The 21,757-nt window shown below is 50.0% G+C and overlaps 1 protein-coding gene across 2 annotated transcripts; it reads right to left on the bottom strand.

Annotated features, from left to right (window-relative positions):
* Positions 1-1,606: 1,606 nt before the first annotated feature.
* Positions 1,607-17,209, bottom strand: CIART (circadian associated repressor of transcription). 2 transcript variants are annotated; one of them, XM_073567122.1, is made up of 6 exons: positions 16,988-17,209; positions 7,973-8,524; positions 7,749-7,824; positions 5,025-5,103; positions 3,995-4,133; positions 1,607-3,918 (listed from the first exon to the last, which is right to left on the bottom strand). In XM_073567122.1, exons 2-6 carry the CDS (start codon positions 8,507-8,509, stop codon positions 3,397-3,399), a joined length of 1,353 nt encoding a protein of 450 aa, XP_073423223.1. In that variant the 5' UTR covers positions 8,510-8,524; positions 16,988-17,209; the 3' UTR covers positions 1,607-3,396. The 2 variants fall into 2 exon arrangements, with proteins under 2 accessions (XP_073423223.1, XP_073423222.1); XM_073567121.1 differs by having other exon boundaries at positions 16,759-17,208.
* Between the last annotated feature and the right edge of the window lie 4,548 nt (positions 17,210-21,757).

Raw genomic sequence — 21,757 nt, 5'->3', positions numbered from 1 at the left:
TTCAGTCGTTTTGCAGGTATTTCTATGCAGCTGAACGCTCCGATCCGAGTGCCGGCAGCAGTGTCGGGTGTTGACGTGAGAGACCTGGCCGAGTATCTCGCATGTGAGTATGAGCCCTTCAGCAGAGCAGCTGGACGCATGGTAAAGAGGCATTTACGCTGCAAAATAATCATCCATGAGTGTTAAATCCGCTGCCGATCACTCAATAAAGGCAGGGTGCAATGTGAGAAAGTCGCATCAATACCCGGCACGGCCGCCGGCACTTGGGACCCGGGGTGTGCAGCTGCATGTCTTTCTATGCAGCAGCACACTACGGTTCGAACCGCCGGTGGCAGTGCCGGATATTTATGCGAGGACACATATGAGAGTTATCTGGCGCCATCCATAGGAGGAAAACTTTTTCTTCTAGGGGAACCAGGACCCCTAGAGCTGAAGAAAGGAGGTGGATAAGGGCGACATTAGGAGATCCGGCCCCATTGTTTAATATGTACCATCCCAATGTAGCAGTGGTCGGATGTTTCGTCATTAAGTATTTAGGAAAATCTGAAAAAGTTTAAGTTTTAATTGGCTATTTACTGCCATTTGTACAAAGAGAATTTTCCTCAATACTTACATTGGAATTATGTAGAAAGACCTTGGAAATTTTACCCATAAAGTGCTTCTACCAGTGACTGCAGTGAAAATATAGAAAAGGGAGGTTGAGAAAATGTTCACTTCCTTTTATGTCCAGTAGATGTCACTGTGTCCATTGCTTTATAAACAGATCTAGCCTGGATTCCTAGCAAATGACATCTGCTGGTGGAACGTGGGTATTGCACAGTGAAAATCATGCAGATCTACAGGTTTTATTTTGTAAATATTTCCAAAACAAGGTATCGCAGCCACGCCAGAAATGTGTCAGGACATGCAGAGCGTCGTGGCTATGATAGGTGTCAGGACACAGCATCACAGCTACGATAGAGGTGTGAGGACACGCAGAGAATCGCAGCCATGATAGAAAGGGGTCAGGACACATTGCTGTGCAGCCATAGACCAGTGACCTCCTTCGTCATGTTTGGACAGTGCACGACCATCACGTAGCTGAGGAAGAGATGGTGTCATGGTGCCGTACAGGCAGACGATGAGCTGTCGGATGCAGCATGATGGAGAGTGTCCAGCTGGGATGTGACGTGCGCCACCTACCTCCCCCACAGCCTAGGCCACACTACACCTACCCAGGGGCAGCCCGAGGCCTCCTCCGCACACTGGTCCCTGTTGTTTGCTGCCCCTCCATTATTCCTACCTGATTATGCCCAGGGGCCAATACTGTTCTCCTGCGCTCACATGGCTCAGAAGCTACAGCGCAGGGCACGGTCGCCACACCTCAGCTCCACCCACAGTCTTATGTTCTGTCTGCCAGCACGTGGAGAGGCGGCACTGCAAAAACATGGCGCCGTTTACTGCCACTGTCTACTAAGTCCACGACAGTCCTATAATTCACCATCTCATGCTCCAGAATGGCAAGATCTCGGCTTGCTGTGATTTATCATCCTGAAGCTGGAGATTTGGTACAGTGTGTCAGCGCAGGTGACACCTATTCCCGGGTACAAATAAAACGCAGACACAATTTACATACAAAACTTAGTTTAATGTTACAAAATAATAATAAAACAGAAAAAAAACAAAAACAGTGTGATCTTTGTCCAGTCCTCACCACGTGTAGAGGTCACTGGCACTAGGCCTCCAAAAACACTCTGTGCTGCTGCGAGATCCCACTTCTATCTCGGAGATCCCCCTCCTATAGTATAGCCCTCTCCCCATTAAAATCACCAGCTAAATGAACCTCCAATCCCACAAGGCAGGCGAACACTGCCCTCCTGAAATACTCTGTACTGCTGTGGCCTCCAGAATCAGAGGTGATATTAGCGGGCTATCTCCATGGTACGTAGTACTTGGCTGTAATTCTGCATAGACCATCTTAGTGCATAGAGGTACTCACTCCCCCCACAAAAATAAATACTTGTGCAATCATATCGGCTGCCTTGTGTCAGCAGAAAATCTGTCGGAGTTTCTCCGGTTTCTTACAATGTCAATGAATAGGAGCAGGGGATAATACTCACTCACCGACGCTGGCACTGTGCCGAGAAAGGAGAGTGGCTGCCGTCACATGGCGCCACCACAACCCAGGGCTACGCTAGTTGTCAGATTTTTAATGAAGGGTCCCTTTAAGGTTACAGATTACTCTCCATATTTGGGTATCAGAGCCAAAAAGAATCGTTATTTCTCACTTTCTTGGAACTTCAAATTTTTGCCCTTTAATGCACTTAAAAGGGGCAGGAATTTGGTAAGTTATTAAAGGTACCAAGTCCACCATGTGCTCAGATTTAGTGATGAGCGAATAGACTCGTTGCTCAAGTTTCCCCGAGCATGCTCTGGTGGTCACCGAGTATTTTGGCGTGCTCAGAGATTTAGTTTCTGTTGCCTCAGCTGCATGATTTGCGGCTACTTGACAGTCTGAATACATGTGGGAATTCCCTAACAAACAGGCAATCCACACATGTATTCAGGCTGTCAAGTAGCCGCAAATCATGCAGCTGCGGAGACGGAAACTTAATCTCCGAGCACATTTAAATACTCAGAGACCACCAGAGCATGCTTGGGAAACTTGATCAATGAGTATACTCGCTCATCACTACTCAGGTTGCCCCCTTACTTTGGTTTTGCCCAACTGCTCCAGCATTCATGGTGAAATATTGCGCATGCGCCACAGACTACAAGGGTATCACATGCGCAGGAGACTACCGGCCCTGCCCAACACTCTTTACTAGGTGGACAGACAAAGGATGTGAGTGAAGGCAGAGAGATCTGTGCATGTGACATGCCAAAAAATCCCATGTCGCATGCGCAAGAGGAATAAAAGTAGAGCAGCCAATCAAAGCCAAGACAGGTAGGCTTGTGCCCACCCATGAGGAGCAGACAGTCTCCTTTTCAGGGAGTATATATATATATATATGTATATATATATATATACACATATACACATACACACAAACGATCCCAGAAGCCAGGACAGGGGACAACTTTTGAACATGCGCCTTTCACACACAGTGGGGCAGGTGTAAGAGACCCCCATCCTCGGATTCTTTGTAAAAGTTTAGGACCCACCTTAAACTAGGGTGTGGAAATATTGCTATTTTCCTGAAATACGCCTTTCTTCAGTCTTTGGATCCAGCTCTTTTACTCATGATGGATACAATTCCTCAAAAGTTAAATTAAGAAAAAAAAAAAAAAAAAAAGACACATCCAACTCCCCCCTCTATCTTGAAGCATGATTGTGGTTGAGAGTCCTTCATCAGACCCAAGACCAGGTGGTTTGGATCACATAGGCGAAGAGCGTTCTTGTAGACCCAGTGGGGTTTAAGTATTCTCTCCGTCAGGTCTACGAGCGGGAAGTAGCGGAAGGGAATGAGAATGGGGCTTGGAAGCATCCAGACTTTGCGTGCCGCCATGTTGGGCAAGGGCCGGATCACTTTGACAGCGGAGTGAAAGATCATCTGGGTTCTCTTGGAAGCCGGTAAGAGCAGAGATGGGTTTTTCTACCTCGGCTACAGCGATGGGATGAACCGGAGACAATGCCTGACTGTTCTGGACAAAGAAAATAATGCCACAACTGGGGGCATTGGGTCCGAACAAGTCCTGGCCCAGGGCGCGGTTGAGATGATGCAGGTCTGCCTGGCTGAGTGGGGGATTACAGACGGGAGCGGTATGCATCCACGTCATGTTCATATTGGGCCACTGAGCCAACACCTGAGCCCTTTCCCTACAGCAGGCGCAGTCGGAGTGCAGCGGAGCCTGGGCGACATGATCGGGGGGACTCGGCACGGTCTCTCGGCTGGACCTCAGGACCCTGCTCTTCTCTGGAGAGGCGACGTCTGGTGGCTGCGCAGGAGAGGAGGAAACGCAATTAGAGGGCAATCAGGAGTGAGCAGCAGCTGGCGGTGGGAGCGCAAATTACCTTGGACATTTTATATCGGGGTTCTTCCATATCATAATCTGAGGACGACGACGAAAAAGAGGACTGGGAGCTGGCGACATCGGGGAACCAAACCTTCAACATCATCTCCACCTGCAGAAGAGTCCCCAGGTAGCGCTCACTGGGAGGAAACATGGAGGGAAAGTCAGAGAGGGGCACGGGAGGAATGGGAGCATTGTAAGGAGAGTAGAAGGCTACATAACGGGGGGGGGCGCATACAGTGTGGGGGGGCTACATAACGGGGCACATACAGTATAGAGGGATATATAAGGGGGCGCATACAGTGTAGGTGCTATACAATGGGGGGGTATACAGTGTAGGGGCTATAAAACAGGGTATACACAGTGTAGGGGATATATAGAGGGGTATACAGAGTGTAGGGGATATATAGAGGGGTATACACAGTGTAGGGGATATATAGCGGAGGGGGGGGGGGGGGGAGGTTGGAATATACAGTGTAAAGGCCCTCTACACTGCACTCTATAATCCCCCCCCGTTATATAGCCCCTACACTGTTTGCCCCCATTCGTATATCCCTCTGAGGGATATACGAATGGGGGCATACAGTGTAGGGGCTAAATAACTGGGGCATATGTCGACCAGGGAATATACAGTGTGGCTGCTATATAACGGGGGGGGGGTTATACAGTGTAGAGGCTCTCTACACTGTATACCCCCCCTTATATAGCACCTACACTGTATGCCCCCCCGTTATATAGCCCCTACACTGCACACCCCCATTTGTATATCCCTCCGATCACCCTGTTGCACTCACTGATCACCCTCACTGTCAAAGTAGAGGGATATATAAGTGGGCGCATACAGTGTAGGGGTTACATACCGGGCCGCATAAAGTGTAAGAGGCTACATAAACGGGGGCATACAGTGTAGGGGCGTATATCGAGAAGCGGATATGTAAGTGGGCGCATACAGTGTAGGGGAGATGAGAAGTATATAATGGGGCGTATAGGTGACATCAGGAAATGTAGTACAGGCAGGTACTACTGCTCACCCCATCTCCGGCTTCTGGAGGACGCCCACAATCCTCTGTATCCGGTCCATGGCGACACTCTGCTGGAAGCTGCTTAATCCTGTGGAGAGAAGGGAGCAAGGATGAGGAGCGGCCGCAATCACAGCCACCATTACGTCACTGGAGAATATCTCTGTGAATAACGGGCTATATTCTGTGCCAATAGTGGCACTGGGGTCGGGGGGGGTTAATGAGATTATAGACAGAGACTCCCTGCGTCGTTGGTAAGCCTTAATTTTTGCCTTTTTAACCAGGCAACACAGCTTATTCCAGTCTCCGCCATCTCCCGCCTCCCCCTGGGAGACCTCGCACAGAACAATGTGACCATCATCCGTTACAAACCTGGATGATACAGTGTGACGTGTGCAAGAAATGGGTCAAGTATCGGAGCAGAGTCTCGGGCCGTCATGTCTCGTACACGTGGGACCCCAATAACCAACCTTACTGGGGGGCATTACATAAACGAGGACACTGCCTTCGCTATGATCACCACACAAGTAAGCCGCCACTGGCCCTTCTAAGATCAGCACACTGCTTGCTTCTTACACAATCTGCCTGTGCCCCCGCTCTTTGCAGCCCTGTCCTCACTTTTCCCTACCATCCACGAGATCAACACAACTCTCCTGAAGCGCTCTGTGCTGCTGTGGCCTTGGTCACGTATCTACCAGGCCTTTCTGTAATTGCACGTTCCTTCCTTTACCGATCCTCCGCCCCTGCTGCTCGGTTTTCTTTGATCCAACCTGCGCTGAATCATTCCCCTGTATGAAACACTGCAGACAACCCCCGAAGCAGCGCTCCGATCGATGCCTCCCATGCCAGCATCAATCAGGTAAATCTCTGCACGGCAGGTCGTCCCCGGGGCGAAGAATCACAGGAGAGAAATGCGACCTAGTTATATTTCTAAAACCATGTCATAAGAGAATATTTAAAGGGCAGGTTCACTTAGTGTATTTTTAAAGGGATGCCATCAGCATGCATTTGTAAGGTATAGAAAAAGACAAGGGCTGCACACAGAGGAGCAGGAGATCATTGTGCCGCCTTGGACAGCTGAGCGAATGGGGGCGCACTGCAAGTGTTAAGCGAGATTACAGTAGTATCCCACGGTCTGCAGCTCCAGCAGCGCCGTTTGCAGGAACATTGCTGGGTCCCATTACGTAATCCACCAACAATGGGAAGTACAGGAGTCATCAGCCAGAAAACACCGCCACTCACCATCCCCTAACCCCGCAACTTATCTAAATGTACGGGAGGAGGGTATACTAAAATGAAACTCCACTCACCACCAATATGAGCACAAATCATACAGTAAATGTTCCGATACGGAACAGTGGGGGGATACAAGTACTGCCCCCTACGTACAAGAATATAACGACTATAATACTGCGCCCCATGTACAAGAATATAACTACTATAATACTGCCCCTATGTACAAGAATATAACTACTATAATACTGCCCCCTACGTACAAGAATATAACTACTATAATACTGTCCCCTATGTACAAGAACATAACTACTATAATACTGCTCCTATATACAAGAATATAACTACTATAATACTGCCCCTATGTATAATAAAACTACTATAGTACTGCCCCTATGTACAAGAATATAGCTACTATAATACTGCCCCTATATACAAGAACATAACTACTATAATACTGCCCCTATGTACAAGAATATAGCTACTATAATACTTCCCCTATGTACAAGAATATAACTACTATAATACTGCCCCTATGTACAAGAATATAACTACTATAATACTGCCCCTATGTACAAGAACATAACTACTATAATACTGCCCCTATGTATAAGAATAAAACTACTATAGTACTGCCCCTATGTACAAGAATATAACGACTATAATACTGCTCCTATGTACAAGAATATAACTACTATAATACTGCCCCTATGTATAAGAATAAAACTACTATAGTACTGCCCCTATGTACAAGAATATAACTACTAAAATACTGCCCCTATATACAAGAACATAACTACTATAATACTGCTGCTATGTACAAGAATATAGCTACTATAATACTTCCCCTATGTACAAGAATATAACTACTATAATACTGCCCCTATGTACAAGAATATAACTACTATAATACTGCTGCTATGTACAAGAATATAACTACTATAATACTGCCCCTATATACAAGAACATAACTACTATAATACTGCTCCCTATGTACAAGAATATAGCTACTATAATACTTCCCCTATGTACAAGAATATAACTACTATAATACTGCCCCTATGTACAAGAATATAACTACTATAGTACTGCCCCTATGTACAAGAATATAACTACTATAATACTGCCCCTATATACAAGAACATAACTACTATAATACTGCTCCTATGTACAAGAATATAGCTACTATAATATTTCTCCTATGTACATGAATATAACTACTATAATACTGCCCCTATGTATAAGAATAAAACTACTATAGTACTGCCCCTATGTACAAGAATATAACTACTATAATACTGCCCCTATATACAAGAACATAACTACTATAATACTGCTCCAATGTACAAGAATATAACTACTATAATACTGCTCTTATGTACAAGAATATAACTACTATAATACTGCCCCCTATGTACAAGAATATAACTCCTACAATACTGCCCCCTATGTACAAGAATATAACTCCTACAATACTGCAATGCACATTCTAGGGTCACTCACCTCTTTCATATCTCCCTCGCTTCAGTCCATTTAGAAGATTCGTTAGCGGCTTTATAAAACCTTGAAGTTCACGACACTAAAAAAAAAGTAAAAGAAAAAAAAGAAAGTGAGTGATGTTGGTTTTGTACCCCAAAAGTAAGCATGTCATAGTCCTGTACACACCACATAGCAGCATTGCTACTAGTGTCCATCTTAATGGGAATTGTCACTGAGCAGAGAAGTACCTTCTGGGCAAAGATCCTATCTCCTTCTGTCACTTGTAAACTCGACTCCTTCTCCTTCCACCAACTTGAGGTCAGCTCAGTCTCTGGTTTTCGCTGCCTCTTGAGTCCTTGAGGGGTTTCCAACTTTTCCTCATCTTGTAAGACCAAGTGCTTGAGTTGCTTGTCGGGTTTCTTCAAGGCCGTACCTTCATTAGTCAGGCTGCCCTGATCGTTACTAGAACTTCTCCTCCCGTCCACCTCTCCTGGATACAGGAGGTATTGCCCTGATCGTCGGAGCCAGAAGGATCTTCTGGCTTGATACTCATTCTCCAGTCGGATTAGGACCGGGTGGTCCGCACTCGTCAGCCGGGAGTTTGGGATCATATGTGAGGTTTCAAAATCCTCTTCTGTTTTGTTGCTGCTTTCCTCCATGGAGTCAGTGAGGAAGACGTCAAAGTCCACATACTTGTGCCCGTCCGGGTCGGTGGTTGTGGAATTACTAGCAGAACATAAGGAATCACAAGACGACAAGAAATCTGAGGACTCGTTGTCTTCCATGGAGGAATCAGGGGTCTGGAGGGGAACAAGGAGAAGACACTCAGGTCTCACCATAGTGGGGATGGAGATGAAACAGCCGACAGCTCTTCCAGGACCCCTATACACACACACTTGCGCTTGTTTCATTTGCCAGCTCTCCCCCACACATATGCACACTGCTTGTGAAATCCCCCGCCACCCCCCCAATACACATGCACCCTCAGTCCGACCAAGTCTTTTCTGAGCCCCCATACACACGTACTCTCGCTTTAGATGACAACACTCTCTCCCCATCCTGCAACACAGTTTAGCTGAGTCGTAACCGTTTTCCCAGCAATCTGGTAATTTGGTGGTGGGAGGGGAAAATGGATGAGGCATGTTCAATTTCAACATGCCCGATCTTTGGCTCTCCAGGTAGATCAGCCAGTCCCTGAATTATCTGCCAGCTGCGTTTTATCTTCGCTCAACAAGCAAGTGCACAGGGCTGTGGGTGTAAGGGATTAACTGGGCACGTACATGGCCACCTTAAAGGGTTTTTCCAGGACTCTGATCCTAAAATGGTACTGCAAGCTCTTTTTCCCCACAGAAGTAGTGAACTATCCCTACAGCCAGCAAGCCAATATGGAGCTCCCCTTTAAGTCTCCTAGCTTTATGTTATACAGCTCAGGTCTGTTTATGTAATCTGTAATTCCCTTGTCATTAGTCCTGTTGAAAAAAAAATTGTTGACTCATTTCGCAACTCCTGAAGCAAAGGGCACAGCCCGCTGCTGGGACATGTGTGACTGCAGCTGCCAAGGCGAGGCGAGCCGTCATGACACCGCATCGAGGCAATGTATGGCGCGTCGACACGTGTCGGTGTTATGCAACAGCGATCACGTTACAAAAGTGTAAAGTGACAGGAATGGAGGGTCCCTGACCAGCTCCTGACAGGAGGGGGCGGTGTTGGGGCAGAGGGATGACAGCAAGTAGGGAAATAGGGGGGAGAGAAGACACATTACAAGCTGGAAATCCTACTCCAATCAGTCGATGGCGGAGCACGGGACACCTGCTGAGACTGTGCCACCAGCCGGCCTTGCTCTGCGCTGACATGTGCGCGGCAGAGAACAGATTATCAAACTGGCACATGCTGTGCCCTGAGCGTACTGCAAGAGGAGGAGAGAGAAAACAAAGACCCACCATGAATGGCGACATATACATGCTCAGAGGAACGCCACCGAAACTACATCTCAACGTGTGAAAGGTTACATCGCAGATGCTCCTAAAAGGAATTGTCCACAAAGCTCCTTCCTGTAATATATTGTGGTACAGAGGCCTGCAGGACCATAGGGGGCAGTCCTGAGCGCATGAGCTCCTCCATGATGGCGCAAATAGACCATGTGGACAGAAGTTGGTCTGAGCGGGCACCACTATGTTTGGCAGCCATATTCATCATCATCTGTGAGACTATCCAAACTAGAATACAATGTTCTGAAATAGTCCAATGGATTAGAATGATGGGTCCACAATGCCCAATGTCATGTAAACATGCCCTCCGCCATGTAGGCCCTTGCGTACCAAATGAGAATGGTGGGCCCGTATGCCCAACGTCATGTAAACATGCCCAATGCCATGCAGGCCTTTGCAAACGGGTTAGAATGTGGGCCCGCATGCACAGAGCCATGTAGGTCCTAGCGTACCGGGTGAGAATGGTGGGCCCGCATGCAAAACACCATGAAGGCCCTTTTGCACCGGATGAGGATGGTGGGCCCGCATGCAAAACACCATGCAGGCCCTTTTGCACCGGGTGAGAATGGTGGGCCCGCATGCAAAACACCATGAAGGCCCTTTTGCACCGGATGAGGATGGTGGGCCCGCATGCAAAACACCATGCATGCCCTTTTGCACCGGGTGAGAATGGTGGGCCCGCATGCAAAACACCATGAAGGCCCTTTTGCACCGGGTTAGAATGTGGGCCCGCATGCACAGAGCCATGTAGGTCCTAGCGTACCGGGTGAGAATGGTGGGCCCGCATGCAAAACACCATGAAGGCCCTTTTGCAACGGGTGAGAATGGTGGGCCCGCATGCAAAACACCATGAAGGCCCTTTTGCACCGGGTTAGAATGTGGGCCCGCATGCACAGAGCCATGTAGGTCCTAGCGTACCGGGTGAGAATGGTGGGCCCGCATGCAAAACACCATGAAGGCCCTTTTGCACCGGGTGAGAATGGTGGGCCCGCATGCAAAACACCATGAAGGCCCTTTTGCACCGGGTAAGAATGTGGGCCCGCATGCACAGAGCCATGTAGGTCCTAGCGTACCGGGTGAGAATGGTGGGCCCGCATGCAAAACACCATGAAGGCCCTTTTGCACCGGGTGAGGATGGTGGGCCCGCATGCAAAACACCATGAAGGCCCTTTTGCACCGGGTGAGAATAGTGGGCCCGCATGCAAAACACCATGAAGGCCCTTTTGCACCGGGTGAGAATAGTGGGCCCACATGCAAAACACCATGAAGGCCCTTTTGCACCGGGTGAGAATAGTGGGCCCACATGCAAAACACCATGAAGGCCCTTTTGCACCGGGTGAGAATAGTGGGCCCACATGCAAAACACCATGAAGGCCCTTTTGCACCGGGTGAGAATAGTGGGCCCACATGCAAAACACCATGAAGGCCCTTTTGCACCGGGTGAGAATAGTGGGCCCACATGCAAAACACCATGAAGGCCCTTTTGCACCGGGTGAGAATAGTGGGCCCGCATGCAAAACACCATGAAGGCCCTTTTGCACCGGGTGAGAATAGTGGGCCCACATGCAAAACACCATGAAGGCCCTTTTGCACCGGGTGAGAATAGTGGGCCCACATGCAAAACACCATGAAGGCACTTAAGGGTCCTGGCATAATCATTCTTCGATTGGGATGGTTGCAGATATCAAAGCCCAAATGCGCCCCTCCCCCGGTGGTCCATCACTTGTTGGTCACCGGCCACAATATATTACAATGTCTGCCTCCTAAAAGAATCAGGACATTAGTTCATAATTAACCAAGTGTTAATAAACAGGGCAGCTCTATGCCGACAATGTAATCCTCCACGCTAAGCTCTTATGAAGCGCTTTGGACACACTTCTGCTGAATTAAAGGGGAACGCCACCTTCAATAATCTCCATACTGGGAGACAACGTGGCTAATGATCCTCAAAGTGAAGGAGAAGCCAACATTCAGGATCTACACCTGACAAGGAGACCTAAGGTAGTCACCCATAGGTCATGTCTGCTGTTGCAAAGCAGCTTCCTGTCATGTTTGTGCTCCTCAAACTTCTCAAGTCACTAATGACTTATTCTAACTCATTTCATCAATCGATATGTGGTGGAGTGCCTTTTTAGGAAACAGTGATTTCCGTACTGGGGCACATTCCCCGTGACTCAGTGCTGTCTGTATTATCGCTCTGGGTCCTGGGTTCGACCATAGTGTCTATACAAAATATTACCGAGGTCTTGCCCATAGCAACCAATCAGGTCAATGCTTTCATTTTCAAACCTGCTTCAGAAACATGAGAGCTGGCTGTTGATTGGTTGCCAAGGACAATGCCTATGCTGAGGTAATATGGTTGTCTAATGAGGGCAAAAATGGCTATAAAAGGGAAAAAAGTCCATCACGATGCAGAATAAATGGTGCAAAACAGGTGTGACGCTTGCAGAAAGGTTTATACAGCACAACAGCTCATTATAACAGCGGTGGAAACCTCCCCTGCCTGCCAGGGCTGTTATAGTGAGGTGCTGTACAACCTCCGACCGGCACCGAGGCGTGTGGGAGGCACCAAATATATAGAAAGCTGTAGCCAATCACATCGCAGAAAGGGGCAGAAAAGAGCAACACTGTGGCGGCACGTGGAGCAGGAGGCAGCGACATGGGGGGGCTACACGGCAGAGCACTAACAGCCCCTTTAACACACCCTTAAAGGAGATTTTCAGAAATATAAAAATACAGCTCCTTCTAAAATCAAAGCCACAAAAGGTTGTGTCTGACATTGTGGCTAAGCAGTGAAGAGGCGCAATACCACTAGCAGCCTGCCGACAAATAAGGCGCTGTTTTTGTAAGAAAGTTGTTCTTTAAGGCCTGTTTCACACTTCCGTTTTTGACCATCAGTCAAAATCCGCCGTTTTAGCAAAAAAACGAATCTCCCATTTTTGTTGGCGGATCCGTTTTTTTCCCCATTGATTTGCATTACCAGCGGATCTTGACGGATGGCCATGGATCCGTCAATTTTTTTGCGTCCGCCGAGATGCCTGGACGGACCATGTAGCGTTTTTTGTGCTGCAGGATCCGCATTTTTATAGTGTGCATGCCCGGAGGAATGAAGTCAGGTGGAAATTTAACCCTGAGGCTATGTGCCCACGGTGCGTGTTAAAGCGCACACTGAAAACCGGACTCCTTCCCAGAAATCGCGCGGTTTTTTCCGCGCGATTTCACCGCGATTCTGTTCGCGATTTTCTGAAGCACTTTCCAAGCAATTTGAAGCATCGCTTGGAATGTGATTGACAGGTTGGTCACACTCATCAGACATAGTGTTTGACGAGTGTGAGCAGCTTTTTACTATTGAGGCTGCCTATGCGGCCTCAATAGTAAAAGATAAAATGTTAAAAATGATAAAAAAAATAAAAAATCGGTGTATATTTACCTTCCAACGTCCCGCGCAGTCTCAGCGACGCTCCCGTTCCCAGCGATGCCTTGCGAGACCTGTGATGACGTTGGTCTCGCGTTGCTATAGGGATCTTGCGAGACTACGTCATTACAGGGCCTTGCCGCAAGGCATTACTGGGAACGCTTAGGCCGGGAATGCAGCACGGGACACCGGAAGGTAAATATACCCCGATGTTTTATATTTTATTCTTTTTTTTACAGGGGTATGGTACCCAGGGCCTGGAGGACAGTCTCTTCTCCTCCACACCGTGGGTACCAACCGCACATGAGACGCTTAACTTCCCGCATGGTGGGCATAGCCACATGCGGGAAGTAAGCGATTCTCATGCATTCCTATGGGTGCGGAATCGCGGCAATTCTTTGCGATTCCACACAAAAGAATGAGCATGCTGCGATTTTTTCCGCAAAGCGATTCCGCCGCAGAAAAAAGCGCAGCATTAGCACAGCATGTGCGGAATGCCATAGGAATGCATGGGGGGTGGTCTGTACACTATTTTTAAACGTTTTCGCGCCTAAAATCGTGGCAAAAAACCCTTAAAAGTCGCATCGTGGGCACACAGCCTGAAATAATTTCTGGCGCACAGAAAAAAAACTCTCTCTCTGGCTGCGGTTCCTTTAAAATTCTTCATTCGGCGGATCCGTCAAAAAACAGTCCGGTAGCATCCGTTCACATCAGTTAGCAACGGATTCGCTTTCCGCCATTTTGGCGGATTTTAACTGATACAAAAAAACTGATGTGTGAAACAGGCCTAGAAGGACAGTAAGACCAGAACCCTCTGCTCTCCTGACAGCCTCATTGTGTGTGCAGTGATGGGCTCTCTTTGGCTTTAACCCCTTACCGCCCAATGCCTAACAGACAGGTTTTCACTATATAATATATATATATATATATATATATATATATATATATATATATATATATATATATATATATATATATATATTTATTTTACACACACAAAAATATATGCAGCCTCTCCCACTCTGTCATGCATACAGCAGCAGACCGTGCGCCCGTTGCCCCCCTCGGATCACACATACACTTTCTCTCCAGCATTGTGGCGCTGCAGCTGATCCGCTGCCGTCTCCCCCTCACAGATCACACATACATTTTCTCTCCAGCATTGTGGCGCTGCAGCCGATCAGCCACCGTCTCCCCTCACAGATGACACATACATTTTCTCTCCAGCGTTGTGGCGTTGCAGCCGATCCGCTGCCGTCTCCCCTCACGGATCACACACATTCTCTCCAGCATTATGGCACTGCAGCCGATCCGCTACCGTCTCCCCTCACGGATCACACACATTCTCTCCAGCGTTGTAGCGCTGCAGCCGATCCGCTGCCGTCTCCCCTCACGGATCACACACATTCTCTCCAGCATTATGGCACTGCAGCCGATCCGCCGCCGTCTCCCCTCACGGATCACACACACATTCTCTCCAGCATTGTGGCGCTGCAGTCGATCCGCCGCCGTCTCCCCTCAGGGATCACACACACATTCTCTCCAGCGTTGTGGCGCTGCAGCCGATCCGCTGCCGTCTCCCCTCACGGATCACACACATTCTCTCCAGCATTATGGCACTGCAGCCGATCCGCTACCGTCTCCCCTCACGGATCACACACATTCTCTCCAGCGTTGTAGCGCTGCAGCCGATCCGCTGCCGTCTCCCCTCACGGATCACACACATTCTCTCCAGCGTTGTGGCGCTGCAGCCGATCCGCCGCCGTCTCCCCTCACGGATCACACACACATTCTCTCCAGCATTATGGCACTGCAGCCGATCCGCTACCGTCTCCCCTCACGGATCACACACATTCTCTCCAGCGTTGTAGCGCTGCAGCCGATCCGCTGCCGTCTCCCCTCACGGATCACACACATTCTCTCCAGCATTATGGCACTGCAGCCGATCCGCCGCCGTCTCCCCTCACGGATCACACACACATTCTCTCCAGCATTGTGGCGCTGCAGTCGATCCGCCGCCGTCTCCCCTCAGGGATCACACACACATTCTCTCCAGCGTTGTGGCGCTGCAGCCGATCCGCTGCCGTCTCCCCTCACGGATCACACACATTCTCTCCAGCATTATGGCACTGCAGCCGATCCGCTACCATCTCCCCTCACGGATCACACACATTCTCTCCAGCGTTGTAGCGCTGCAGCCGATCCGCTGCCGTCTCCCCTCACGGATCACACACATTCTCTCCAGCGTTGTGGCGCTGCAGCCGATCCGCCGCCGTCTCCCCTCACGGATCACACACACATTCTCTCCAGCATTGTGGCGCTGCAGTCGATCCGCCGCCGTCTCCCCTCAGGGATCACACACACATTCTCTCCAGCGTTGTGGCGCTGCAGCCGATCCGCCGCCGTCTCCCCTCACGGATCACACACACATTCTCTCCAGCATTGTGGCGCTGCAGTCGATCCGCCGCCGTCTCCCCTCAGGGATCACACACACATTCTCTCCAGCGTTGTGGCGCTGCAGCCGATCCGCCGCCGTCTCCCCTCACGGATCACACACACATTCTCTCCAGCATTGTGGCGCTGCAGTCGATCCGCCGCCGTCTCCCCTCAGGGATCACACACACATTCTCTCCAGCGTTGTGGCGCTGCAGCCGATCCGCTGCCGTCTCCCCTCACGGATCACACACATTCTCTCCAGCATTATGGCACTGCAGCCGATCCGCTACCGTCTCCCCTCACGGATCACACACATTCTCTCCAGCGTTGTGGCGCTGCAGCCGATCCGCTGCCGTCTCCCCTCACGGATCACACACATTCTCTCCAGCGTTGTGGCGCTGCAGCCGATCCGCCGCCGTCTCCCCTCACGGATCACACACACATTCTCTCCAGCATTGTGGCGCTGCAGTCGATCCGCCGCCGTCTCCCCTCAGGGATCACACACACATTCTCTCCAGCGTTGTGGCGCTGCAGCCGATCCGCCGCCGTCTCCCCTCACGGATCACACACACATTCTCTCCAGCATTGTGGCGCTGCAGTCGATCCGCCGCCGTCTCCCCTCAGGGATCACACACACATTCTCTCCAGCGTTGTGGCGCTGCAGCCGATCCGCTGCCGTCTCCCCTCACGGATCACACACATTCTCTCCAGCATTATGGCACTGCAGTCGATCCGCCGCCGTCTCCCCTCAGGGATCACACACACATTCTCTCCAGCGTTGTGGCGCTGCAGTCGATCCGCTGCCGTCTCCCCTCACGGATCACACACACATTCTCTCCAGCGTTGTGGCGCTGCAGTCGATCCGCTGCCGTCTCCCCTCACGGATCACACACATTCTCTCCAGCATTATGGCACTGCAGCCGATCCGCCGCCGTCTCCCCTCAGGGATCACACACACATTCTCTCCAGCGTTGTGGCGCTGCAGCCGATCCGCTGCCGTCTCCCCTCACGGATCACACACATTCTCTCCAGCATTATGGCACTGCAGCCGATCCGCCGCCGTCTCCCCTCAGGGATCACACACACATTCTCTCCAGCGTTGTGGCGCTGCAGCCGATCCGCTGCCGTCTCCCCTCACGGATCACACACATTCTCTCCAGTATTGTGGCGCTGCAGCCGATCCTCTCGCACTCACCTCTGTGCGGCTGTGCGCTCCGTCTGCTGTGCTCTTTGTTCTGGCTGTGCGGTGTCTAGGTGGTGTACTCATATGACTCTCTCCACAGAGCAGCAGATAAATGTCTCTTTAGAGCAGTGCGGTGTTTCTGGTCTTAGCTGTGGCGATCCCCTCAATGCTGGGCGCTGTCAGCGACAGCTGAGGTCTCTGCAGCACAGGCTGTCTCTGCACATATATGGGGGTCCCCTACCTGCTGCTCAGGAATGTCTCTGACGCTGGCAGCTCTGCAGGCAGCACCCGTCTCTCTCCCCGTCCCCGGATGTCTCTGCAGATTCCCGGACTGTCTCACACCAGCGAACACTTACATGGAAACACGTGCGCCCCATCACGTGTATCCCCCTGTGCGCCCGTGTTTCCTCTCCCATTGGTCAGGGAGGACACTCCCACCTCAGCCGGAACACACTCTTGTCAGCGATCGGATTGGCCAAACGCAAAGGAGGCGGGCACAAAAGAGGAGTAGATATATTGTGATTGGTCAGAGGGTGGTGCGCACGCACTCGTCTATTACATGTGGACTTGAGAAGCAGTAGTAGGTGCAATGTGATGGGCGGGGAAGAGAGGGCGGAGACCTGCAAGGTGATTGGAGGAATAGAAATAGTAGCGGGCGGTCACTGCTGGTGGTGAGGAGTTACGGCGACGGAGTGCTCATTGATGGAGCGGTGGGGCAGTGCGGGGGAGCAGGGACTGCTCCATGTAAGGGCTGTGGGTGTGACCAGGAGGGGTCTGTTCCATGTAAATTATGGGGGGGGGGGGGGTGGGTATGGTGGTGAATAATCAGTAATCGCAGTAATACCCAGTTATGACCTTATCTGGGTTATTAAGTGAGATCTAAACCAGTCTGATATAATTAGCCTTTTCTGTATATACAGAGTGGTCTGGTCTGGGGTCTTTATATACAGAGTGGTCTGGTCTGGGGTCTTTATATACAGAGTGGTCTGGGTTATGTATATACAGAGGAGTCTGGCCTGGGGTCTGTATATACAGAGGGGTCTGGTCTTGGGTCTGTATATACAGAGTGGTCTGGGATCTGTATATACAGAGGGGTCTGACCTGGGGTCTTTATATGCAGAGTGGTCTGGGTTATGTATATACAGAGGAGTCTGGCCTGGGGTCTGTATATACAGAGGGGTCTGGTCTTGGGTCTATATATACAGAGTGGTCTGGGATCTGTATATACAGAGGGGTCTGGTCTGGGGTCTTTATATACAGAGTGGTCTGGGTTATGTATATACAGAGGAGTCTGGCCTGGGGTCTGTATATACAGAGGGGTCTGGTCTTGGGTCTGTATATACAGAGTGGTCTGGGATCTGTATATACAGAGGGGTCTGACATGGGGTCTTTATATGCAGAGTGGTCTGGTCTGGGGTCTTTATATACAGAGGGGTCTGGCCTGGGGTCTGTATATACAGAGTGGTCTGGTCTGGGGTCTTTATATACAGAGTGGTCTGGTCTGGGATCTGTATACAGAGTGGTCTGGTCTGGGGTCTTTATATACAGAGGGGTCTGGCCTGGGGTATGTATATACAGAGGGGTCTGGTCTGGGGTCTGTATATACAGAGGGGTCTGGCCTGGGGTATGTATATACAGAGGGGTCTGGTCTGGGGTCTGTATATACAGAGGGGTCTGGTCTTGGGTCTGTATATGCAGAGTGGTCTGGGGTCTGTATACACAGAGGGGTCTGACCTGGGGTCTTTATATACAGAGTTGTCTGGTCTGGGATCTGTATATACAGAGTGGTCTGGTCTGGGGTCTTTATATACAGAGTGGTCTGGTCTGGGGTCTTTATATACAGAGGGGTCTGGCCTGGGGTATGTATATACAGAGGGGTCTGGTCTGGGATCTGTATATACAGAGGGGTCTGGTCTTGGGTCTGTATATACAGAGTCGTCTGGGGTCTGTATATACAGAGGGGTCTGACCTGGGGTCTTTATATACAGAGGGGTCTGGTCTGGGGTCTGTATATACAGAGGGGTCTGGCCTGGGGTCTGTATATACAGAGGGGTCTGGCCTGGGGTCTGTATATACAGAGGGGTCTGACCTGGGGTCTGTATATACAAAGTGGTCTGGTCTGGGGTCTTTATATACAGAGGGGTCTGGCCTGGGGTCTGTATATACAGAGGGGTCTGGTTTGGGGTCTGTATATACAGAGGGGTTTGGTTTGGGGTCTGTATATACAGAGGGGTTTGGTCTGGGGTCTGTATATACAGAGGGGTCTGGTCTGGGGACTGTATATACAGAGGGGTCTGGGGTCTGTATATACAGAGGGGTCTGACCTGGGGTCTTTATATACAGAGTGGTCTGGGGTATGTATATACAGAGGGGTCTGGTCTGGGGTCTGTATATACAGAGGGGTCTGGTCTGGGGTCTTTATATACAGAGTGGTCTGGGTTATGTATATACAGAGGGGTCTGGCCTGGGGTCTGTATATACAGAGGGGTCTGACCTGGGGTCTGGTGTCTTTATATACAGAGTGGTCTGGGGTATGTATATACAGAGGGGTCTGGTCTGGGGTCTGTATATACAGAGGGGTATGTATATACAGAGTGGTCTGGGGTATGTATATACAGAGGGGTCTGGTCTGGGGTCTTTATATACAGAGGGGTCTGGGGTCTGTATATACAGAATGGTCTGGGGTATGTATATACAGAGGGGTCTGGCCTGGGGTCTGTGTGATGTACAATGCCCGAAGATATGTTTTCTGTTGCAATGTGCTAACAAATCCTCCATCCTAGGACATTGTAAACTGTCAGTAGTAGGAATTCCTTCCCCCCAGGTTTTATCAACCCTGCCACTTCCTCTGGAAGAGCAGGAATGTTAATTAGCTAGACCATCTTCCTCACACCATTTGGCTTCTCTCAGCTGAAAGAGAAAATGCGGGAAAAAGGTCTTTGTTTGAAATAAAACTTTAAGAGCCTGCCCTGCGAAAACCGTACCAAGTAGAGATATGAAAATCATATTTTTGTAACCTGAGCGGTCCCAGCTTCGAGACCGCGTATGTTTCGAAGTTCTACCCTGTCCAGAACATGAGATAGGATTTGCGCCCAAATGGATGGTCATATCGCATAGATGTTTGATGTTTTCTTGATAGGCTCATTACGCTGGGAAACATGATACCACTGATGAGTCCATACCAGCTTCTCCCATAAAGTTATAGCTAATCTAAGTTTTGTAGCCAAAACATAACTTGGATAAGAGAGGTGGGATCAACCCAGAATGCACCTCTCTGTGATGTCACATAGGAAAGTCTATAAGGCATTCCCTGGCAGAACCAGCTCAGAACAGCTGCAGAATCCGTGCTGACAAGAACTCAGATGAGCGGAGAAGTGCAGCTCCGCCTCCACCCACCTTAGCCGCATGGTCTGCCTAAGGAACAATATGGAACTGTGAGTGTAATCTCTTTGTTTTCTCCACTTTTATTTTATACCTGTACTGTACATATTTTATGTCTCAATTTTATAGCAACTCTTATCTGTAATCACTGTCCTCTTTCGGAAAATAAATGAAATAATTATTTAGATCTGTCTCTATGCTCTAAGACTCGAACTATACGCCTTTGATAGATAATCGCTACTAATTCAAGGGGTTTGCCACGGACCCTCTTAATTTAACACTGTGAATTAAGTAACCGTGACTGGTGGCAGCGCGTTGTGTACGGCTATTACGGCTTGCTGGCAGTACAGAAGGGTCTTATATTGCTGAATAAGGGTCTGCGGCCACAGCATTGATAATTCCCTTACTGCAGAAGCCTAATTGCCAGTTCACAACAGGCAGCCCGTCCGGCGACCAATTATCCTAGGTGCAGTTCCCTGACTGACCTGAGGGTAAGGGGGGCGCCGGAGAGCTGCGAGTTCCAAGGTGGAACTGAGAAAGTGGGATATACACAAATCCCCGCAGTACTTGGAAGATTGATAGCAGTGGTGGGGCATCCAAATTAAACTCCCCCTGCGGCAAATTGTAGAGCGAGATTAGCTTGCTGGATATTTTTGTCACATGGTGTCAGTGGTGGGATCGTGACATAGTGGTGACACAGGGTCCGCTGTCCGTCGCGTTTTGGTGGCAGCGGGACCCCCGTTAGTCGTCGCCCGTAAGTGGACGAACGGCCGTGGGCTGTTCGTCACATATTGGTGGCAGCGGTGGGATAACTAAGATAAGCCCCACTGCGCCTGTGATAGCCGTGTGCCGGCATTGTGTCACGTCCCTCCGTCCGCTGATACACCGGTGTCAGTGGTGGGATCGTGACATAGTGGTGACACAGGGTCCGCTGTCCGTCGCGTTTTGGTGGCAGCGGGACCCCCGTTAGTCGTCGCCCGTAAGTGGACAAACGGCCGTGGGCTGTTCGTCACATATTGGTGGCAGAGCGGTGGGATAATCCTAGAGCATTAGTGATTTGGTTTGAGCAATCATTCCTCTCACTAAAGACCTGCACGGTTCCTGCGGGAATCCTGCATCATAGGTTTTGGAGAACAGACTCAGTGGTTACTAGTCCTGAGACATTAGTGTGTACTTGCAAGTATCCCCCTCCCGTTTCTTCGTTTTTCTTTTTCTATCTTTTATTTGGCAACCATGGCGGCGATGACAGTGGAGTGGTATCAGAAGCAGAAAAAGGACACCCTTGCTGGGTTATGCACGTACCGAGGCATAGACGCCGCAGGCGGAACCAAAGATCAAATGATCGCGGCTCTAGTGCAGCTGGACAACGACCAGAATCCAGCGTGCGCAGAAGTTGGCCCAAGTTGCCATGGGGCTGCAGCAGAGGCTCCACTCCTGAGCGCTGGCCCCACATTCGACCAGAACGGGGTGGACCCCTATCTGCAAATGGCCTTGGATGAACTCCCCGCCGAAGACAGGGATGGGCGGGTGAGGCTGATCCAGCAATATCGGCAGGAGGCCCAAGCCGAACGTGAGCGCCAAGCTGAGGCTGAGAGAGCCGAGCGCCAGGCGCAGAGGGCCCATGAACTGG

Source organism: Dendrobates tinctorius, unplaced genomic scaffold, assembly GCF_039654945.1.
Source record: "Dendrobates tinctorius isolate UK_male_01 unplaced genomic scaffold, ASM3965494v1 ptg000019l, whole genome shotgun sequence".
NCBI lineage: Eukaryota > Metazoa > Chordata > Amphibia > Anura > Dendrobatidae > Dendrobates > Dendrobates tinctorius.
The sequence above is the reverse complement of the archived record's forward strand: the minus strand, read 5'-3'. Positions and strand labels throughout refer to the sequence as shown.

Bases quoted from the DNA above. Each gene is read 5' to 3' on its own strand.
- CIART (XM_073567121.1), bottom strand. From the start codon at position 16,830: ATGAGTACACCACCTAGACACCGCACAGCCAGAACAAAGAGCACAGCA. The intron at 8,525-16,758 runs GTGAGTGCGAGA...GTTCCCCTCCAG, and splicing joins GAGCGCACAGCCGCACAGAG to ACCCCTGATTCCTCCATGGA. The intron at 7,825-7,972 runs GTACTTCTCTGC...CTTTTTTTTTAG, and splicing joins ATAGGATCTTTGCCCAGAAG to TGTCGTGAACTTCAAGGTTT.